Genomic DNA, 24451 nt, shown 5'->3' on the forward strand with positions numbered 1-24451 from the left:
ATTTGATGCTGAAGAAGCGAAGGTGTCTCGGGCTTTATATAAGACGGGAAGAAATGGTTGATTACGTATGGAATAAATGTGGGCTTATTAGCTCCCAATACCATTGGTTCTCTCATAATAATTTAATGATAGCAGTCAAAAGAATAGAAAGTTTATCTCTTTTGGCTTCTCTCTCTCTCTCTCTCTTTTCAGTCTCATTTATTCAGATTCCTCATACCAATGCTTCTTGTAATTCTAAATTTCTAATTCTCCAATCCCCACTAACCACCTCCTCCCCCCTTATCACTTCACCTCTCCAGATCCCATTTGTTCCCGTTCTCTGGCCTTCCTCAATAAAATGGGCTTACCCCAGAACAAATTTCTCCAAGAACAGATCAGTTTAGACTTTATAGAGAGAGAGAGAGATAACTTTTATTATTGTGGAAGATAGGTGGGTATTAGCGTGCTAATACTATTGTTCAATTGGTGGGTCCTATTTTAACAAGAATTGTACCAACGTGATATATAATAATTATTAAGGAAAAGGAATGGTGCACAAATTGAAAGACAAGCAAGCTTAATATTCCAAAATTTTGTTTTAATTTGGTACAAATAATTCCCCCAAAAGAAAACAAAGAAGGAATATTAGCTTCCAGTATGGCCGGTCCACGGTCATTAGAAAACTCAAAAGAAAGCAAAAAAATTTCTTTTTTCTTTGTGGGGGGGGGGGGGGGGGGGTATGAGCAACTGGACCAATCTCAGATTGACAGAGACGACTTGGTAACTTATACCCAACAAAGATTTACTAGAGCGCAAAAGCAGTCTCAAGTATATATGCTTCGTATTAATTAAAACTGCAATAATTATACCAAGAACCTTTGCCCATTAATTCTTCATTCCAATCCCCAAGCCCCCAATAAATTAAAGCAAGGGTAGGAAGATGTCAACACTTCTCTTTTCCTTCCATTTTGGATTTTATTAGTAGTATTTAGCAGTAGCTGCAGATGTGAAATGTGATATTCGATCGTATAATATACCTATTAAAATAAATACAAAGACAATCCATTGATCAAAGCATTTCCATGAGTGCTTAATTAGCTCCATATTATGTCATCGATTCGTAGCTATTATGCCAATCTTTCCTTTGGGTTTTGAGGTCCATTGCTTAGCTCCATTATGTCCACCTTCAGTCTCATTTCTTGAACATACATAGATCAAGTGGTCGTATGATGTAGGGGCTGGATTTGGTCCAATCTGATCCAGTCCAATGTGAATCCATTACAAATGGGCCAGGTCTAATCAATTCGATGAATATTTTGGATCAGTTTAATTCAATGTCTGAACTGTCTAATCTGTTCAAATTTGTTTTAATTTAGATTGGTTTTAACCCAAACCTAGTTCATTGACACCCATGTTCTTGTCTTATATCAGTGGACCAGATATTGGCTCAATCCAATATAAATTTATTATGGATGGACCAGGACCAATCCAATAAATACTTTGGACCCTTAAGCCTGGATTGGTTCAATTCATTGCCTTGTTGGTCCATCCAATCCGTTCAAATTGATTTTGGTTTGGGCCCAATCCAAAACAGGTCCATTGATACCCCTTAATCGTATGCTCATTAGTTAAACTGTTTAGGGAAGTCTGGTTTTTGGCATATAAAGATGGCAGAGTGATTGATCCATCTATGATAAACGAGTCTGAAATTTTTGGCAACCAACTTCCTTGCATCGATTGATGACAAACAAGGCTTTTAGGTGGAGAAAATTTTCCCCTTTAGAAGTGGGCTTTTGTTTAAACTAAAGTAACTTTCCTTTCCGGGAAAGGACAACGAGGATTGAGGAGGGTGCCTTCACCCATATTTGATTCCTTCAGCTTTATCTTAGATATATTATTTAAAGCTAGTAGTTATTAATATTTCATGCTTATCTAATGGATTTGCATCAGCATTCATTAGAGATAGATAATAAGCATCTTGTGCCATGGTCGGATCCTCCTCTAGTTTAAGACTGAAGATATTGTTATTGAATGATCTGGTCTTTTGTCCACATTCCCCAAAACCTGGTTCTTCATCCAGCACCAGCAGATTACAGTAAGCACGTGGTGGCTCAATAAGATGTATAATTCACCAACCGAAGGCTGGTTCGTTGGTGTATTAGTTGATTTGTTTCAGTATTGACACAAAATCAAATCTCTCAACCAGTACTTTGAAAAAAGGGGTTAAAAGAAAAATTATTGGTGATGTATGTTATTTAATATAAAAAAATAGAAAAATTCCCGATTAATACCCTGTATTTTGGCTCAGTGACAATTTAATCCCCAAACTTTAAAATGAAAAATCTTCAAAATGTGACAATTCAGTATCCGAACTTAAATTGTCACTCGAACCAAATTACAGGATAAGGATAAAAAAAGACAGCACAACTCCAAACTTAAATGATCTGAAATTAAGTGATCAACCCGACACATCTATCGTACTTGACTTCTTCTCATCTCTCTGGTTAACTCAGGAAGTCTACTGAATTTATTTCAAGTGACTGAGAAATAGCAGACAATGACGTCTGGAGGCAAATTTCATTGGATGAATATTCGATCAAGTTGACAGAGAAGACAGTTACACAATTAATTCCATTTTCGGCTGTTAATGGCCACTGGAGTTTATTACGAGGAACGCTATGGTCTATGGAAGTGCCTGATGTTTTGTCATTTCCCCAAGTGGATGAAATTTTCATTGCTGAATGGTCCCACTTAGGTTTCGGTTCAGCAGCATTCCCCTGTTGTTTCTTCTTCTTTTCTTCTTGGTGGCACTCCCCTGTTATAAACTAACAGGATCCCCTCACCATCTGTCGAAATTGTATGGATCTAAAAAATAATCAGGATCCATTTGGTTCATAATTAGAATCAGAATCGGAATGGTTTATTCCTTCTTCCTGCTTGATTCAGACGGCAATCGGAATTGAAATCAGTTTAAATAAATTCTCATTCCCAAGGGAAGAGGAAAGGAATGGACATTGAATGCCATTCTACCAAGAATAAGAATAGGATTCTAATCCCACCCAATCAAACAGTTGGACCATTCCAGATCCCTATTCCCATAAACCAAATAGACCCTTAGTTATTTTAGTTTGGATAGGATTTAATGTGCATTTAGGTCCAAGAAATCCCTATATCAAGTTATTAACCAGCCTTTATCACCTTCTATTGTTTAATTTAAGGGAAAATTCTCAATTAGTACCTTGAACTTTGGGCCTAATGCCAATTTGGTCATCTAAAGAACATATAATTCAATACTTGAATTTTCAAATCATGTCAATCTAGTAATTGTTGTTAACCATCAATTAAAGTGACATTTTAAAAGACAGAAATGTCCTTCGAGTGTTATCTAATTTTCTTTATCAACCATCCAAATGTTGACAAAAAATAAACAGTCCCAAATCATTTTCTCTTCCATTCAAAAAAGTTAGTATCTTTGTCTTTTCAAATGCCACTTTAATAGCTGTTTTAACAGCAGGTACTAGATTGACACGATTTGAAAGTTCAAGTACTGAATTGTCATGTTTTAAAGTTCGAAGACCAAATTGGCACTAAGCCCGAAGTATAGGGTAACAGAAAACATTTTATTAAGCATTGATTTTCTACATTGGAGTAATCTATTAATATAACGTAGGCAATTGCTATTCATTTGGAGGTAAATTTCTGGTACAAAAATTTGAAGAATAATTGTAACACAATTAAGTCATATAATAGTGGTTTTTTATGTAAAATTTGAAGAATAATTGCTATATATGGTTCAGCAAAAGGATGGATCAGATTTTAAGGAGAAGATATGGAAAAAACTTATAAATAATATCATTAAAAGAGATAATTACTACAAGGGGAACATTATAATACAAAGTTGTATAAAGAATCAATTATCAAATTTATAAACAAGGTGGCATTTAATGTATTATTCTTTTTTTTTTCAAGCCCAATGTATTAATTTCTTAAAAGCAATTATATTGAGAAAAATAAAAAACCATAGCACTAAATCGAATGACATTGTCTTTGATAAATCAAGGTAATAGCAGGGCACTTGTTTGTCATCAAGAGGAAGCAGGGGAAGTGACTTTTTTTATTAGAACTAGGGGCTGTCCGGTTTTTACACTCTATACAGCAAACACCAGTTTATCAAGGTTCGACATCAATACCAGTGCCTCATCCCCCTTTGTCGAATGCATGTAAGATATGAAACCTTATCTCATTGAGGAAAGCTAGGTGGAAGAAATATTCTTCCTGATTGAATCCATGCCAAATGGATTCAAACTTACGTTGGGATCAGATTATGTCCCTTGTTTGGATCAATAATCGACAAAATTCTCTGAAAAAGATAAGTATCAATCAACTTAAAGCAACATGGATTCTGGATTCTCAATGTAGCCCTTGAATGCTTTCAACCATTCTGCGCCGATTGCACCTAAACAACAATTAAATGGGTGGAAAGTTAGGTTTGTTTAATCTAATACATTAAAAACTTGTATCCAAGTGTCTTACCATCAATTACACGGTGATCACAGCTTAGTGTAACTGACATGAAGGAAGCAAATTTGAATTGTTCGAGCCCAGAACCAGGTATGACCCTCCTCTCGGCTGCTCAAAACAAGTAAAAGCAGTCATGAAATAATAAAATGTAATTAAGGCATCGATATCTCATTGTTGGTACAGAAATTGAAGGAATGGAAGAACTGCATCTTTTTTTTTTTTTAATTTATATGGAAAAACTGTATCTTTGATAGGGCCAGCCCAGTCCCAGAAGTGATAGGGAAAACTGAACAAAAAATTGGTGTCCTCGGTCTCAATCCTAAAAGATTTTTCAATGTTTTTAGTGTGATCGATTCACAAGGCAAAGGGAGCAAATTATTTTTTATTCCTCCTTTGATGTCTAGAAGCCAATACACGTCTATGCTGGACATGGTTAATAAGGCAAGAATTCTTTGAAATATTTTATAATTTATATAACACAAAATATTATCACTTTAAGTATAAAAAGAAGAGCATTAGTGGTCCCAACAGGCTATAAGTATGATGCAAGTAAGGTGGTGTGCTTCAGTCTCACCTGACCCTACGGCAAGAATTCCAGATTGTGGAGGATTGATGATTGCACAGAACTGCTTGATCCCAAAAGGTCCTCCTAAATTAGATACAGTAAATGTGCCTCCCTGCAAAAGCGATCAACTCAATATTAATATCATCAATGTGGCCATAACCATTAGGCAATCAGTCACCACTGGCAACCATGTTAAGAGCTTAAAAGCACCAAGCACCTCATAGTCCTCAGGTTTCAAACTGTTCTCCTTGGCTTTTTGGGCCAAATACTTGACTTCTTCGGCAATTTTAGACAATCCTTTCTTGTCAGCACCCTGCAGTACAAAGTATTGATGGTTTTTCAAATACATCCTTACATAAGTAGGCTAATAGTCCTTCCAATAACATTGAGATGAAGCCATGACCCACCCTGATAACAGGGACAAACAATCCATTATCCGTCTGCACAGCAACATTGATATTCACATTGTGGTACCTGAATCAGCATACACAGATTTGTCAGAACCAGTGTCATAGAGCACATAATTAAGAACATCTGGAATTTTAAGTAATAAATGTAAAATGTCTGTACTCCATACTTACTGGCGGATGTACTCATTGTTCCATGAACTATTGCACTGAGGAACTTTGCGAAGGGCCAAAGCTGCAGCCTGTTATTATGGTTTCCCAAAGGTAAAACACAAAAAATGAAGATTATATCAAACACACCAATGTTGCAAATGATTTTACTAGATAGCTGACCAATCAGTTTAGGACCATACCAAATGCACCATCACTAGTCAGTTGATACCCGTTATGAAGCCTTCATAGTAAACTAAGTATCGACTAGGTTAACTAATCACTAGTTGACTTAGCCAGCCACAAGTATGTTCTACCTTTTTTGTATGCCCAAGTATTTAAAACTACTGTATATGTCTTAAAAGTTGTTATATGCATATGCACACGGATTGCTTTTGTTTTTGTGATGGCACATCACTATGTAAAGGTACATAAAATATAAACGAGGCATATAATAAAGGCCAAGAGGATTTCTTTTAAGTCTTCCACTTGGTAGTGTGCAGAGTTAAACACATTTAACAATAAAGGTCACCCTGTTCCTTTATGCCACCTTTTTTATGTGAAGAAAAAAGGATTATTATGAGGGTCCTTGCTTTCTTCCCCCTCCACTCATCACTGAAAAGCAAAGACTCTCCTGTCTTATCATAGTCCAGCAAACCTTCCTTTCATTTATTTATTTTGACGAAGAAACCAAATTATATGAGACAAACGAAAGGTGTACATGAGCAGATGTATAGAATGCACATAATATGGACACAGGCAGCACCAACCAATTCAAAACAATTCAGGCAGGATGCTGTCTTTTTTTTTTTTTTAATAAATAAAGGCCCCGTTTGGCATGTCTTTCCGTGTGGTCTTTCAGCTGTTTACAAGCCAGGCAGACCGCGCCACGGGTTCTGTTTGGTTCGTAACAGATCTAGCTGCCAAAAGTCGGTGTGCCGAAAAGACGCGAGAAGCCCATTTTGGGCTGATTTCGGGAAGCTCCAAATGGAGCTTTTTTGCATCTTTCTCGCTTTATTCTTGTGAGGAAAGACATGGAGAGACGGACGGTAGCCAAACTAGCTTCGGGCTGCTCAGATCTTTATCTTTTGACTGTCAGAGCTACCAGAAGATCTTCCCAAAAAGACTTGCCAAACGGCCCCAAAGTATTCAGGCAGGATGCTATCACTATACAAAAGACCTTACCAAACCTTCCTTTTTTATGTAGCAAAAGGAAATATATGCTTAAATATTCTATGCCATAATTACTAGTTGATGCTTAAATATAGTTCATATCCTCATTTGTAGTCAATTGGTCAGCATGCACACAATGACTAGTTGATGCATCACAAGGACTAAGAAGAGCAAAATGAGTGGTATGGTATGCCTGAAAACAAGGCATTTTCAAAATCAAAAGGATGTGATCATATTTTGTGCCATGTTACCTTCCAATATTGGGTTTTCTGATGTATTTAAGTTCATGTTAAACTGAAGATAAAAAGCTTGAACAATGCAATATTTCTCAATTGATGGATACCTTTATAACAAGATCATTAACTGATATCCGTTTCCCACCCGAAGCTTCTTGTATAGAATTAAGTTGGCTGCGCAAACTGTGGCATAAATAGGATGGATGAACATTAACCATCAGAAACAGTTTAGATTATAAGAATTACTATTTCTCTATCAGCAACACTCAGAAATGGCAGAAAACAACTCACTCCATCAGCTTGTCAACACAGGTGTCTACTGTTAAGTAATAATGAGGAATAGTTTGTTTTGAGAGTAGTAAGCGCGAAGCTGTGACCTGTCAAAAAACGGTAAAGAGAAGTAGGCATTTCACCATGATAATCTGTAGTTGTTTTGATATAAGCAGTGAAGAAGCTTTAAACAATTACTTTTCTTATCTGAGAATGTGGGAGGTCAGTGTAGTCTAAAGTTCCTGTTACCGTCGTATCCTTAGTCTTGGAGACTGGTGATGGAGCACCCTTCCTGCTGGACGCTGCATTATGGAGAAAATCATTAAGGGAAAAAAATGTTTTTTTTTTTAAAATAAAGGAATGAATTTTATTAAGCACCAAAGATAAGGAGTACAAACATCCCAAGGAGAGGCACGAGATACGACCTCTCCAGAAAAGTTAGATACAGCTTTCCAGACTTACTAGAACAAGACAAACTAGCCCCAAAAAGACCTTCCCTGGATACCCCTTGCTTGGCCAAGGAATCAGCCACAGTATTTGCCGACCTGCTTACCCATTTAAAATCAACTCTCATATTGCTGGTTAGCCACTTCACTTTTTCGAGGAGGTCTCTATAGCTCCAAATAGCAGTATCCAGATTTTACAGCCATCCTACTACCACTTGAGAATCTCCTTCAATTAAAAGATATTCCACCCCAAGTTGGTTGGCAAGCTGGATCCCTTGAACAAAAGCTAGTAACTCAGCTCTTGTGGAGTCTCCGACTCCCTCCAGTCTTGAGAACAAGAAATAATGTTGCTGTCCTTATTCCTTAGCACACCCCCTACACCTGAAGACCCAAGGTTACTGATAAGCCTATATTTGTACATATTTTCATACCTCTAACTTGATGATTTTGGTAATAATGTTTTTGGAATTAGCATGGTATTGCACTAATTATGATGAAATTGTCTTGCAAGATGATTTGGAGCTTAATTATGCAATTTTAAGGAGGAGTTCAATTTAATTGATCAAGATAATCATAGAGGAAGGACCATACAGCAATGATGCTCCATGATGTAGCCATGAAGGAGAGAATCCATTGAAATCGGATTTGATATGTATGCACAAAAATCAGGAAATTTCCTGTTTTGATATAGTTCTCGTATATTGGGTATAACTTTCTGCCTACAACTCGGATTGAGGTGATTCAAATGGCTAATTAAAGCTAAGAGCTGGGCTACAACTCTTGTGTTTATCACTCAACCTAATTCCGCCGCCAACCAAGTGCAATTCGAGCTACAAGTTTCGGGTCTGGCAGTTGGCAGTGCAGAATAGATAGGAATAAGAGACCTAATTTGTGTTAAATTAGGAGTCTGCATTGAGAAGCAATTGAGGGGAGGCTGCACTATAAAAAGGACCATAGACTCAAGGCAAAGGGGCACATCCTTAGAGAGAATTCAGCAGAGAAGAGAAGAGGAAACAGTCTCAACACATCAGAAGAGAAGATGAAGCAATTTCAGCACACCAGAGAAGGAGAGGAAGAATCTGAATTCAAGAGGGACAAAGGCTTAGTTGTTGCACTTGTCTTCTACCTTCAAAGGCTAAAGTTTTCTTGTTATTCTATTCATTCTTTAATGTGTTCTTGCTGTGTTTCCCCTTTAATTTTCTTAAGTATGTTGAATTTAATGATGTCTAGCTAAATTCTCTTAGCTAGGGTTTAGATGGATTTTGATCTTAAGATTATATAGTTATTTGTTTAATTCAATTCAAGACCTTTATTATTTGCATGAGGAATTTTTATTGTTGTACTTAATGCTTTAAAAGAATTGGCCAATCTTTTAATGATTTGATGATTCATGCATGATTGGCCAAAGGATTGTTATGAATTAGATCCCTAGGCAATAAAAATCGCATAATAGACTATGATATCGAAAGATGATTAGCTCATGTGTAGGAATCAAGGGAAGCTTAGTGAGTCAAATCCCCTTCTACGATTAGAGATTTCCAAAGAAATTAATGCTTATTTTTCCTTTTGACAACCACTTAGAAATTTGATGGTAGAATTGGATTAATAAAGGATTAATATGACTTGGGAAAGCTTATTAATTGATTTAGGGAAATCCACCATCACATGCAAATAACTTTAAAATACCTTAAGGTAATTTCGGTCTTGAGTTGGATTAAATAGGTAAATATATAACCTTGATTTAATGAAATCTAAACCCTAGCTGCATTCATCCATCAATTCAGTTTTTATTAAGTTCTTGGATTTGAATTAATTCTTTTAGTTTTTATTCATTCAATTGATTCACGAGTTCAACTTAGGTTAGTTTAAAAGTGATTTGGTACTATGATCTAGTCTCTGTGGGATCGACACTTTTCTCATCATTATACGCACATTTGACTAAGGTACACTTGCCTGAATTAACTGTGCATAAATTACACAACAGTTACCTTGGCTGCTCCCATCAAAGTTCAATTTAATGGCACCTTTTGAAGGAGGTTCCCACTCTACCACCCTTCTATTCTTCCTAGTGGAGGTATTAGCCACTTCTACCCAATTCCTCCAAAGATCAACGAAGGTGAATTCAGCAAACAGGGCCAATGTCTTCAGCCAATGGATTACTCTAGTTAAGATACAGTCCTTCACTTCAGCAATACTTCTTTCCTTCTCTAGGAAAGTTCTAGCATTCCTTTCCTACCAAACAGTCCATAATATAGCTGCCTTGATACATTTCCACATGATTTTACCTCTTTTCATATGCCACCCAAAAGTAGATGGATTAAACAGCATACTTACATCAGACGGCGGGTTCCACCTACATTCAGATAAACTAAAGCTCCAACTCCATAAGGTTGCAACAAAGGAGAAAGAAATCAATAGATGGTAACAGTTCTCATTCTGGGAAGCACCAATTAGGGGAGAGGCAAAGATAAAGTCTCTTTTTTTGTAAGTTTTCCTAAGTGTTAATTTTCCCACGGAATACTTCCCAGCAAAAAACAACAATTTTGTGGGGAATAGGTCTTATCCAAACTTCTTTAATTGGGAACACCCGAGGGCTAGAGCTGGCAGTGAGGGATTTTAGAAAGGATGCACAAGTAAAGGTCCCTTTTGGAAGAGGGATCCAAACTCTTTGATCAGATTTAGTGGGGTCCAAACAAACCAACTCAAGTAACTGAAGCAACTCAGAAATACCAATCAATTCAGCATCCCTTAATCCCCTACGAAAGCCAAAGTCCCAATTTAAAGACAAGTACCAGACTAGCGAGAAACTTTGAGATAAGCTCATTTTTTGTAAAGGGAGAGAGAATAGAGAGAGGGAAAAAGATAGCGAGGGGTTTGGTACCCACCCAAACATCCTCCCAGAATCAAATAGAAGTACTAAAGCAAGCTTCATACCTGATAAACCCAAGCGGTGGAGAATACCATGTATAGTCTTCCAAGGTGTTTTGAGAGTAGCCCGACAAGATATCCCAGCATCCCAACCCTTCTTTGAGCAACCATGAATGCTTAACACCACCTCATGCCATAATCTCTCCCTCTCCACAGGCCATCTCCATAGCCACTTCCCTAATAGAGCTTCATTCTTCTGAACTATGTTTCCTAACCCCAAACCTCCTTCCTTACTTTTATTGACTATCTCCCATCTAATTAGATGATCCTTCTTCACCTCTCCTAGTTCCCACAAGAAATCCCTCATTACCTTTTCCAATTTCTTAGCCTCCCTTGGGGGAATCCTAAAGACTAAAAGGAAGTAGGTTGGAAGGTTGGCAAGTGTTGCCCTAACCAAAGTCACTCTACCCCCTATAGAGATGTAATTCTTTTTCCAAGCTGCCAAATATTTCCCAAATTTCTCCACAATAGGGGACCAGAGGCTACTCTCTTTAGAATTTGCACCTAAGGGAAGCCCTAACTAGGTCAAAGGCCAAGAGGAGGTGGCACAACCTAAGCAAGATGCAATGGACTCTACCTCCCCATCCTCCAAATTTATTCCAGCAACACAACTTTTTTCAAGGTTTATCCTCAAATTGGAGGCATTCTCAAAGACCCTTATTAGATTCTTAAGATTGTCCATATTTCTTAAATCACTTCCCTTACCAAAAATAATAATATCATCTACAAACTGAAGGTGGGTCACTGGAACGCTACTCCCTCCTAATCTCCAACCCCTAATTAGATCTTGTTCATCTACTTTTGAGATCAATCTACTAAACACATCAGCAACAAGTGTGAGGAGGAAGGGAGAGAGTGGGTCACCTTGTCTTAGGCCTCTATTGGTTGGGAAGAAGTCCTTGACTACTCCATTCACTAAGAATGAGTAATGACAGGAAGTTAGACAACCACTTATCCAATTACACCATTTGTCCCCAAATCCTCGCCTTCTTAACACCTCCAATAAAAAACTACAGCCCACTAGATCATAAGCCTTTTCTAAATCCGGTTTGCACACAAATCCTTGACTAATCTCCTCATTTCCTCTACACTTTCATTTGCTATGAGGATCTGATCTACAATTTGTCTGTCATGTACAAAAGCTCCTTGTGTTTAACTAATGAGAGTAGGTAGAACTGCTTTGATCCTCCTGGAGAGTACTTTTTCCAATATTTTATAGATGCTAGTCACCAAACTGATCGGCCTAAAATCCTTGGGATGTTTAGCACTAGTCTTTTTGGGAACAAGAGCTAGGAATGTAGCATTGACTCCAGGATTCACCATATGTTTGTCCTCAAAATCTCTAATAACCCCAATTAGATCTTCTTTGAGTATATTCCAACAGACTTGGTAAAATGCCATTGTAAAACCATCTGGTCTTGGAGCCTTAGCTCTATCCATAGAGAAGACAACATGTCTTATCTCCTCTTCCTCAATAGTTCTTACTAACCATCTCCTATCCGTCTCATTCAAAGTTGGCCAATCCACATCCTCCACTCTCTCCCGAACCTCCAGAGGTCTTTGAAAGATTGATTTGAAGTGATCCACAAAGCAACTAGCAATCTCCTCTTGAGAGGTTATGTTAACTCCATCGACCTCGAGATTTACTATCAAATTTTCCCTTCTTCTCCCATTGGCCATAGCATGAAAAAATTTGGTGTCCCCATTCCCTTCCTTGATCCACTTATGCCTTGATTTTTGTCTCCATGAAATCTCCTCCCTCAATAGGACTTCATCTAATTCCTTTTTTCAGTTTCCATCTCACTTCTCGATCCTGCCCACTCATCAATCTTTGGGACTCTTTTGCATCTAGAATCTCAATCTGAGTCAATAAGGTAGCTTTTGTTTCCTCCACTTCCAAATTGATCCCTATTCCATTCTTTTCGTTTGGATCTCAATCTTTTTAATTTCTTGCGAAATCTGACCCCTTTCTATTTCACCCCCCCCCCCCCTCTCATTTCTTCACTCCACACCATTCCTTAACCTTATTCATGAAATTCGAATGTGGTAACCACATATTCTCAAACCTGAAGGGTTTGGGTCCGGTTCCAAGTGGTTCTTGTCCTACTTCTATAGAGCAGTGGTCGGAAGTAACCCTAGGTAAAGCCTTAGCCACCAAACCTCTCCAATGATTCTCCCAATGTTCATTGAAAAAAAATCTATCTAGCTTCGAGTAGGTTGCATTTTCCTAGAAGTTGGACCAAGTTAAGATAGCTTGTAATACGAGAAGCTCTCATAACTCACAGGAATTGATGACATCATTGAATTTACTCATACTAGTAGTTGTGGCCTATCTAGGATTATTTGACACGGAAGTAAATCTTATTGCATTAAAGTCCCCCCCCCCCTAGACACCATGGGCCTTCCCATAAGCCTTGGATGCCATAAAGCTCCTCCCACAACTCATTCCTCTCTCTATAATTATTTGGCCTGTACATGTTTGTTAAGACCCATGTAAAACCATCTTCCACCATCCTGAATTTTAGGGATACAGAAAAATCACCTATCAGCTCCTCTACTGGCTCTACAACATCCTCTCTCCATAGAGTTACTATTCCTCCGGATGCTCCCCATGAGGGAGCTGAACACCATTTCACTCCTCTTGTTTTCCAAATCCCCTAGTCCACTTTCTATCTAGTTCTGAAGGGAAAAAAGTGTTGTTTAACCAGAAACCAAGAAGAAAAAATAAAAGACATTTTAAAGAAACCAACAAGGCAGTTATAAAATCCAATTGTTGAGTAACTAAACAAAAGGAACCATATTGAATGAGAAACAATAAAAAAATGAGACCACATTACACCAAAAATATTAATACCATATCCCTTTGAGGTCAAAAGATATAAAGTTATGCAAAAATCCAAAATGTGGACTACATAACAATTGACAAATGGATCAAGAGAAGCATCAGAAAAAGGTGTACCCAAGTAATCTTCTATGTCAGCCTTTACAATGCGACCATCAGGACCTGTCCCTTTGATGCTTGAAAGAGGTATCTGTAGTTAAAAGAAGGCAAGAAAAACGAAAATAAAGAATAAGGTACAGGCAAAGTCCAAATAACACAAACAAGCTCTTAGAAAAGCAAATCTAAATGTTATATTTGAGACTAGAGAGAACAAGTAGCAACAAAAAGTAGATATAATTCTCATTAGCACACTGGAGAACAGAGCTTCAAGAGAGCAACTAAAGTCACTGACATTGTTATCTTCTGCCATTTTTCTTGCAAGAGGACTGGCAAAAATACGATCTTCTTCCATAGGAGCTTCACTAGGATTAGAAATCTTTGGGTCGGATGATTTTCCAGGCTCTTCAATGACATCTGTTTTTGGTGGTGTAGAACTGGACGACTTTTTAACTCCCTCAGCATCACTAGATTTTGAAGGTGTGTAATCTTTGAATTTGGCAATATCATCCTCTTCTTCAACAGTTATTGCAATCACCTTAGAAACACATACAAGTACCTAGTGTTAGTACAACTGTAGATCTTAAAAAGTATCACAATAAAAGTAATAGAAAAGAGGTTATCATATAACTTGAAGTGGCCAACTATTGTATAAACAATATTATTTAAAATTTAATGAATAACTTCCATTGTTTTTATCAATATAATTCTCACATGCTTTAATATCATTAACATCCATGGTCTAAAAGGAATGAAAACATTGAACTACATAGTACAGAAAATCAAGCTATTGTTTGTAGATTTAAAAAATCATGACGACACTGAGAAATTAGAACTAAGAATCTAGAATACCAAGTGAATGCAGCATAGTCTCATTTTATCCAGGAGGGCAGATCTTTGGGAGCCAAGGAGATCAGGAGGGTACATCTCCTTCTTCCATATTAGGAGATCAGCCAAGGAGCTACCACTATCAATTATGTAGGTATGGGTTGATTTGAAATCAAGCTTGGCCCTTCCAGAGTAGTAACTATTAGGAGTATTGGGGCGGGGGCAGTTGAAGGGTTGCTTGAATTTCTTTTATCCTTTTTGTTAATGAGATCTCTTTTGATCTTGTTAACAGTCAATAAGAAGTGGAACACCATGGAACCGCAAGGGGACAAATATCAACTAAAACAAACAGGATCTCATATGCAAATTGAAGATCAATTCCAAATACTAAAACGTTGTGAAATTTCATCTGCAATGGACATGAATATCAAAATTAATTGCATTCAATAGATGTCAATATCGTGATGCTCTTCCCCCTTTTAAACAAGAATGGTCAAGCTGCTATAGTGGAACTATAGTTTATCAGATACCAAAAACTAATTGGCATAACTAGGTTGTTCATTCTAGTAAGAGGGAGACATTAGACATTAATATTGTTTTTTGGTAATCAGTAGACATTAGTGTATAAAAATACCAAAATGACTACTACTTAATGCCAAATGTGGATACCCAAATTCCCTAAAGGAATTTTAAAAGCAAAGCAAAATAAGAGGATCACCACATTGTGAAGCCATACAAGCAAACAAATCAAGAAAATTAAAAGGGAAAAAAATCAGGAATTCTAACATGCCAATAGGAAATATATTGACATAATGACATCTAACAAGAATTATTTCCAAACCAAAAATACTCATTTCAAAAGCACAATATAGAACATAATCATTTCTGAAGATGATAAAAAAAGTACTGATAAAAAAAAGATGATAAAAAAGAGAAGCCATGGCTTTTTTGATCAGCAACCGAAAATGTTTTTATTCAAGTATATCAGAAATATACAGTACATTTGCATAGGATTAAAATGCAAAAATAAGTGTATGCACAGACACCTTACAAACAAGAAGTTTTAAATTAAGTAGGACTAAAACAAAATATATACTATGTAAATTTAATAATAGCAGGAGTACGAATCAGGTTTCACTTAGGATTGAAGAACAAGAGATAACTCAATGTGACCTTTTCCAATACCTTGGTTCAATAATTTATAACAAGGGAGAGACCGATGAGGATGTCGCCTATAGACTAAGCGCAAGATGGGCAAAATGTAGGGGTGCATCCGGAGTCTAATGTGATAAGCAAATACTACTTTGATTAAAAGGAACATTCTATAAAACAGTTTTTATACTATATGGAGCAGGGTGTTGGGCAGTCAAGAAACATGTCCAAAAAATGAGTGGCAGAAATGCGAATGTTGAGATGGATAATTGAAAAGGAAAGGATAGAGTCAGAAATTAAGTCATTGGAAGAAACCTAGGAGTAGCTCCAATAGGTGAAAGCGAGAGAAAGATAGAGAAAGATAGATTCGTCATGTACATAGAAGACCATTGGCAACATCCGTAAGAAGTGATTTGTTGCAAGTTGAAAGGGCTAGAAGGGCAAGGGGCAAACCAAAAAGGACATTGGTCAAAGTACTAAGAAGTGATTTAAACACTCAGAATTTAACATTTGATATGGCATTAAAAGGAACAGAATAGTAAAACAGGACTCACGTAGCCGACCACATATAGTTGGGATAAAGCTTAGATGACAATGACAACAACAATGATGATGATGACAACAATATATTTACATTAGTGTGTACTCTCTCTGTGTTGTAAAAATTAGACGTGGAGCTAGCTACACTGCTCCACCTTTGCACTTAAAAGAGAAACAACAGTTGCTAGCATCTTTGTCCTTATAGCAGTTAAAACAAATACCTCACCAACTCTTATCTCTTTTGAGCCATCACCATGTATTATCTTAGCAATATAGCCCTCCTCCATGCATTCCATCTCCACAGTTGCTTTGTCCTTGGCAAAAGATGTAAAAGTCAGATCAATATCAGAGTCAAATGCATAAATCACATATTTTACAAACTTGGACAAAAGACCAGCAGAAGGAAGCCTACAGTTTCAACTTCACAGAGTACTTCACCAGGAGAAACCGTGTCACCTTCTTTCTTCAGCCATCGTGCAATGTTACCCTATCATAAGACAATTACTTTGTAATGACAATACAGGATCCTTTTTCAGTCTCAATGTCCACATCATAACAAAATTTAACCTGTGCATACCTCTGTCATTGTAGGAGAGAGAGAAGGCATTCCAATTTCTTGGTGTGGAGGAAGCTCTGCAACCACATTCATACAAAAATTAGTAATATGGGTTATAAACTCAGTGCACTGTGGGAAAAACAACTAAACACTAAAAATCAACATCGTAAGGAAAGGTAAACATGTATTTTGGCAAATCAGTTTTAAGAAGCATATGATGGATGCATACAGATGCTCCAGAAAATCTAAAGCATGGATATACTCAGAATTTAATAGATATAGAGATGAGATCTGCTGAATGCACCAATCAGCAATAGAGAGCTGTTTCATCTGGACTCCTGTATGGAGGGCTTAAAGCCTCCAGAGCTCCACTTGACCTGTGCACAGGCCAAAACCATAACACATAGGATGGACAGCTGGCCATCACTAACTAGTGTGCACAGAACAGATCCAAACTATCTTGAGATATCCTAAGACATATGCAGAAGGTTGGAATGTTTATATCTAGCAGACAAATAGTCATCAATTGTTTCATCTGGTTCTGCACTTTCAAATGGATCCCTAGGGAGTTGAATCAGATTGCTGATAGCTTAGCTAAATCTGGGTTGGGAAGGGATTTGTATAGTGTATTGCCATCGTTTTTGATACTAAAAAGAAAATTTTATTAAAAGAAAAAAACAAGAATGCAAAGAAAAATACAATGCCCATTTTTTAGATTGAGCACATGTTCTTTTTTGTGTATAGTGTATTGCCATTGTTTTTGATAATAAAAAGAAAATTTTATTAAAATAAAAAAAAGAAGAATGCAAAGAAAAATACAATGCCAATTTTTTAGATTGGGCTCATGTTCTTTTTTGTGTATCCATGGCCCTTTCTTGTACATCTTCTCATGTACATCCCTTCCCTTTTTGAGGTTTTGAATACAAGTTACCTTTTCTCAGAAAAAAAAAATGTTTCTTCTGGTTTTGCTATTCCTTTTTCCTACAAATTGGGTAGTACTTAGGCCACTGGTTATACCCTAGCATGTGCACGTTATTGTGAACAACTGAATTTCATGGTAAGTTAATATTTATTTGCAAAAATCTTACAAATGGGATGGATGACAGTTGAAGATGAAGATGGAGGAAGACTCTTTTGTTAGGAAGTGCATCACCTAAAAAAGTGAAAAGTAATAGCTCGAAAAGTCTTCAGAGGAAAAGACCAGACAGGTGTCTATCTTCAAAAATTTGTCTCCTTGTAAACAGAGAAGATACTTTCCACTTGTTAATCTCCTTCCCTTTGCTATTGAAATTTGGGAATGGTTCTTTGCTCTTTTCGGGTGTAGGTGGACTTCAACATAATTACTTGGCTTTCTATTCTACTTATTTGAATCTACCATGGAAAAGAGGGAAGATCATCTGGGGATGCATGAGGAGTGCAGTATTATGGACTATGTAGGAAATGAGAAAGGACAGACTCTTGAATGGCAAGGCTCAGTCTAGACTCTAGAAGTGCAAACCATTGAGAGTATCACACTGAAAGTGACTCGTTGTGTTAAAACGGTGAAGCTTTTTGGTTATTCTCTTTTGATGACATCACAATTGGATGGTATTAGGCAGCAGGCTCCTCAACAGCCAGATAAATAGTCCCTTCACAATGGAGGCTCCCTAATATGAATACAATAAAACTATATTTTGATGGTTGTATCAGGGGAAATCTAAAGCTCATATGGCATACGAGGGATCTATAGAGGCCAACAGGTCAATCACGGCCTTGCATTCAGGTAATCAGGTCCTACAGGCCAAGGAAAAGCAAGGGCATAATAAACTTAAGTACCACGCAGTTTGAGGCTGGTAAGGTCTCTCAACTATAGAAAATTAGCAGTGGAAGGAGATTCAGAAGTGGTGGTGAGCTGGCTTAAAAATGACGGTCTGGTCCCATGGTTGTACAGAAACATCATAGGGTGATAAAATCAGATTATCAGAGTGATGGATAGGGATACAGTTATCAATCATCAGATAAGCCAATAATTTGGCAGATGAAATTGCAAAACAAGGGGTCAACGGGGGACATTTATTTTGGGGGCTGCTGTGGAACATGTAATGTAAAAGGAGCCATGTAGTTAAAACTTAAAAGGAAGTTAGGGCGACGTGGCAGAAGCCAACCTAGAAGAATTTACCTGGCATCATTGTATATATAATTCATTCTTTATTCTTTTCAATAAACCATCTCTTACCAATCAAAGAGAAAAAAAAAAACAAAGGGAAAAAATGATGCTTGTGATAGCAATTAAGACACAGACTCTAATAAAAAATATATATCTAAACATAAGAAGAAATCTCTCTAGAATGTTTTCATTAATACAATAGATAAATATACTGAACTTTCAAAGCCAAAAAGGGTTAAAGAATTCAAATCACGTAGTATAGATAATGTGAACCATGCTAGGATAGCCCACCTGAACCTGCTGAAAAACCTCTTTGCTGGCATGCTTGTGGACTGAAGGAATAAAGTAACCAAGCATTTACACATCTGAACATCAAGAGAAATATGAATAAAATGCAAGAATTATGCCATAACAAACCCTGAGAAGCCTTGGTTGAAAATTGATCCTGCCACAGCAACGCCCATTCTCATTGTTCCTGAAATTGTTCCCTTAAATCCCCCTACAGCACATGACTAAACAAGAACACATATGATACTTAGAACTCTGATAAAAAACATTTCACACTTGGGAGCTATACAAATAGAGATTAGTTCAGAAAATCAGCAATGAGTGATGAAGTAGAGAACAGTAAAATAGATGAAAGCATAAGAACAAAGGGAGTTCAAGAGGCTTGTAATCACCATGGAGAAGTCAGGACACTCTGTTACACAACTGTAGTTTAACCTGTTGATTGTACTTGGAGTGCCACCAATGGAAGAGTAGAAAGTCTCATCCTTCTTTCCAGGCAAAGAACCATGTTGACAACTCCTAATAATATCTGGAAAGATAGAGAAAAACTACTTAAAACAGACTAAACAATAGAAGCAAGAACCACCAACACCCCAAAACCAGATAATGACAGACACCAAAAAGCCTATCCACTTGGAAAACTACACTGTGGAGCATAAGCAAATCACTTCTCTAATCAAAACAAACACAATAATAAGTACAAATTTATATTTATTAACATTTTATTAGTTGAGAACTTAGTTATGCAATTTGTTTTTTAAGTTTTTTTTTTCTTTTTTGGCTTTGCAACTATTAAGTGCTTTCACAATTTAATATCTCCTAAAGTTAATACTTCTTTTGAACATAAAGGATTAACTCAGAAATTATTTGAGGTGTTCCCCTCTTCCTTGCTACCACTTATAATCAAGGTCAAATGTTCTTGAAGAATTTTTGAGTGTTTTAGGATTTTTTTAGAGAAATTTAACCAGATTTCATTGAAGGAATAAAGGGTACATGAGAAGATGTACAAAACAGGGGAAGAACCCCAAAAGATTACAGAGGAAGCTTGGCACTATAAAAATGATCCAAAAACACGCCACATTTTGCTAAGCCATCTGCTATATGATTTAGTTCCCTAGGAATCCAAGCTAATTTTGCATTTAAACAGTCCAAGGAGTCCCAAGTCTCTGCCAAGTAGTGGTTCAGTCTCCAAGGTCCCCCTTATCCCTTAACCATTTTATGGTATTTGCTGAGTCACCTGCAATGATTAAGTTCTGGATTCCCAAATTTTTTATTATTCTGATTCCTGTGAGAGCTGCCATCACTTCAGCCTTTGTGGAGTCAGCCAGTCCGATTGGACCACTGAAGGTCCAGCATATGTTACCCCTTTCGTCCCTTATTATGCCTCCAATTCCAGCTAAGCCAGGATTTCCCAAAGCACTTCCATCAAAGTTTAGGGTCACCACTCCACTGAGAAAATCTGGTTGTCTCAAGGTTATTTGAGAAAACCAACTTTGAGCTATTTAGGAATTTTGACCAGATCTAAATTAACAAAATCAGTAAAGATTGAAATTTAGAAGAAACCTTTATAGCCTGAAATTTGGCTTCAATTTTGAGCTTGGTTCCAAATGAGATTTAAAACCTGTTTGGGCATTGTTTATTAGGTGAGATAATGATTCATTTTCTGTCCACTTGTTTAACTGAGAAAATCCAACAGTTTCTCCATCCAGTTTCTTACTCTACATATATGATCAAAATATTTTAAATGTGTTATAAATATTTTAAGTTAAAAAGTTCATTCATGCACGAAAACCAAGATTTTACCATGTTTATCCAACTAATACAAAAAAAAATTGTATTAATTATGACTTCATGAGTTTTTTTTTTTTTTGAAGGTAAAGTATTTTATTGATTAAACTATGCAAAAGAAAGCACATCAACCCACGTACAATGAGAACCTGTAAATTGAGAATACGCAAAAAAGAAAACTCAACCAAAAAAAGGTCCAGCTTGCAAAAAAGAACTTAGTTGGACACCCTGAAATATTCTTTATACACCCATCCAGGAACAAAGCAGGACTATAAGATAACTTTGAATTTCCTCCATGTCAGAATTTGTTGCCAAAGAAAACGATGATTTCTTTCCTTCCAAATTAACCAGATGATAGCAACTGGAAAAGTATTCCATAATAGTTACCCCACCTGTTTAGTCCTTTAGTTGCCCAACCTTGCAGAAGGTGAATCACTAATTCTAGAAAGCAAAAATGGAAGTGAAAGCAGGAAACTGCCATTACCTACAGCTGGTATGAAATATGAATTTTTACAGTGGATGAAGAGATAATTTGGGGACTCTAGGACCTCTTGGAATAAGGAGCATAAAGCATTTGACAGGGGCGCAACCCTTTTCTGAATAACTTGTCTTTAGTTAAGCATCTTCCATGAGCTGCTGCTCAAGGACTCCAAAACAAGGAAGGCTATTTTTGATGGAATGTGGGAGCACCTTATTCTGGCACAAGGGAAAATGTTTTCCGGCATGAGGGATAGGTTGCCATAGAATGACTGGACTAAGAACTTACCTGATTTTTCCCAGGACCAGAAAGAAGGGTTATAAAGTAGTCCCAAAAGGTTTTACAGTATACTGCACAATATACCCAAAATAGCCTCCCAATAACAGGCCAAGAGAGACCACACAAAGCTGCAAGCATCCACTGACACATTGAGGAAGTCTTGAACTCATTTACAAGTGTTAAAATCTTGCATCACTAAAGTCAAATTCATAAGGAAGGTATGAGCATCCACAGATCACAAAGGAAACCATTGCCAAAAACATTGTCCCCTGATAGCCAATAGGACAAATAGGTCAAAACAAAAGAGAATAAACGAACATACATCAGACAAACAAACCCAAACAGTAGAAAAAGAGGCAAAGAAATCCCAGAAAGCTGTAAGTGATAGAATAACAAAGAAGTAAGTGAACCATGAATTCCATTACCTCTTCACGAAAGACGGACCTATTGAGAACCATGGTTTCAAATGTCGCGAAATTTCGCTAATGTCGCTCGACATATGTCGATGTCAAGGCTCAGTGACATGAAAATGGATGGTAATATAAAAATTACATTATTCCGGTCAACATTTCCTATATTTTAGAAATGTCAACCAAATCAGTCCAAATAACCAAAAAAAAAAAAGACAGTTTTTCCTATTATGTCGACAGGATGTCGACAAGATGTCAACTAATGCACATTAATAATATAATACATTAGTATATTATATTAGTATAATACAGTATATTAATATAAATTATTCCATTAATAATTTCTATTTAATATTTCAAATAAAATATTTATAAAAAATAATTAACAAAAAATAAAAACAAAAGAATAAATTAATTACTTTATAATATAAAACATAAAATATTTTTCAAGTAATAAAATATTAACTAGTTAGTATTTTTTAAATATTTATTAAAATCAGAAAATGTTTATTAAATTTTATAATAAATCATATTCTAAATTTAATATAAAAAATGAGAATAAATTTATTAAATTTCATACTATGCCATAATTTATTATAAATTTAGTATTAAAAATCATAATAAATTCATTAAGTTTTATACAAAATCAGAATTTATCACAATCTTAATACTACAAAAAGGAGAATCAGTTTATTAAATTTATAATAAAACATAATGTATTATAACTTTAATATTTAAAAAATCAGAATAAATGTATTTCTATTTACTAGTGTGAAATAAATATATTCGAATTTATAATAAATCAGAATTAAAAATAAGAAAAGAAAATATCGAATAACCTTGTAAAAACATCAAAATGCATAATAAATCAGTTGTCATTTACTAATTTATTATTGATCTTAGTTTCTTAGCTTTATATAATGGTAGGGAATAAGATAATAGTCTAGAAATATGTATTAATGCTTCTTTTATCATTTTACAAAGTATCATTGCATATTTCCACAATGCCTCTAATTTTTACAATATTTCCCCTCGACATTTCCAACATATGTCCTATATTTTGGTAAGCGACATTTCCATCGGCATCGACATTTTAAACCTTGTTGAGAACTGAAATGTCTCTGCTGATAAGGTGGCTGATAGTGAGGATTTTTTATCCAGGAAAAACAACCACATGGAAACTAAAGACTTGGAAATATACAAAGTTTAGCCCTTGTGCAAGTTTAAATATGATATATACATACATAGAGAGAGAGATGGATAGACAAATTGCCCCAACAAAAAGAAATATAGATTACTGAAAATTAAAACAAAGATATAGGTAGATATAATAAATTCCAATTAATTGTCAATCAAAAAAAAAACAGATATATAGGTAGGTATGAACTTCATCCTAGCACAATACAAGATCAACTTGTGCACATAGCACGTGCATATATCTAGATATCCAACACATTGAGGAAGAAATAAACAGAAGCAGTTGCATCCTCCAGTTTCACACATACACTTGGACCCCAACATGTATGGTCTTCCCAGTATATGTATATATATATATATATATATTTGGGCCCACAACTCTCCACGATACATGTTCATACACTCACATGGTGATGCATGCAGTCAGACATACACTGACATCTTTGATCGAAAAATATACATGTGAAAACATGAATACAACATGATCAGGCCTATGAAAAACCATAAGGACAAGCATATGTAATGTGCACCAACATCATGCACTCAATGGATGCAGAGAAAAGTAGATGAAATCTGAGCGTTAGCCCTTAGGTCATTTAATCGAAGGATAGAAAATGGAACCCTTAGAATTATGTGTCATACCCTGATCATAGAAACTTCAAATGTAAGACAAGATAATTACTTATCCAATAATCAAGTATAGATAGTTTCAGAATAATCTTTCATTTTTTAAGTGCACATGGATGGTATAAATCTATCAACCAGCATGTAAAAATTGATACCAACGGACAAAGAAAATAGTATGCAACACTTAATGACCATCATGAGGCTTGCTCCTTTGCTAGGTTGACAAATAAATATTAGACCTCATTAAAACTAAACCAACTACTTACCATCTCCTTTATTGATGGAGGGGCAAGCAGCTTTTGAGAACCAACGGACCAGAATGGTAGAGTCAGTTTGGAGTATATTTGGAGCAATCCTCAACTGTAAAACACATAAAGCATATAAAGTCAAATTCCAAATGTAATAATACAGAGCAGAGTTAAAAATAAGAAGAATGGCAAAGATATACCAAGAACTAATAAGGATGAATTAAGTAGTTAAAGAAACATACTAGAAAACTTTCTGAATGCAAAAAAGTGGACCAAATGCCAAATATTAATGGCCAGAAAA

At 36.1% G+C, this 24451-nt stretch overlaps 1 protein-coding gene across 2 annotated transcripts in view; it reads right to left on the bottom strand.

Annotated features, from left to right (window-relative positions):
• Positions 1-4057: 4057 nt before the first annotated feature.
• LOC104600658 (dihydrolipoyllysine-residue acetyltransferase component 3 of pyruvate dehydrogenase complex, mitochondrial-like) overlaps positions 4058-24451 on the bottom strand; it is a 28800-nt gene continuing 8406 nt past the window's right edge. For both annotated transcript variants that reach the window (XM_010263731.2, XM_088893171.1), the window contains exons 2-19: positions 24169-24262; positions 19516-19652; positions 19253-19347; positions 19127-19167; positions 16711-16766; positions 16546-16620; positions 16355-16447; positions 13909-14151; positions 13635-13707; positions 7500-7603; positions 7323-7408; positions 7139-7214; positions 5647-5714; positions 5473-5539; positions 5283-5378; positions 5075-5177; positions 4513-4608; positions 4058-4435 (exon numbers count right to left, since the gene is read on the bottom strand). In XM_010263731.2, coding sequence (XP_010262033.1) covers positions 4365-4435; positions 4513-4608; positions 5075-5177; positions 5283-5378; positions 5473-5539; positions 5647-5714; positions 7139-7214; positions 7323-7408; positions 7500-7603; positions 13635-13707; positions 13909-14151; positions 16355-16447; positions 16546-16620; positions 16711-16766; positions 19127-19167; positions 19253-19347; positions 19516-19652; positions 24169-24262 — 1674 coding nt within the window. In that variant the 3' untranslated portion in view covers positions 4058-4364. The remainder of the gene's footprint in view (positions 4436-4512; positions 4609-5074; positions 5178-5282; positions 5379-5472; positions 5540-5646; positions 5715-7138; positions 7215-7322; positions 7409-7499; positions 7604-13634; positions 13708-13908; positions 14152-16354; positions 16448-16545; positions 16621-16710; positions 16767-19126; positions 19168-19252; positions 19348-19515; positions 19653-24168; positions 24263-24451) is intronic.

This window comes from Nelumbo nucifera, chromosome 8, assembly GCF_055504915.1.
Source record: "Nelumbo nucifera cultivar China Antique chromosome 8, China Antique-T2T, whole genome shotgun sequence".
Taxonomy (NCBI): domain Eukaryota; kingdom Viridiplantae; phylum Streptophyta; class Magnoliopsida; order Proteales; family Nelumbonaceae; genus Nelumbo; species Nelumbo nucifera.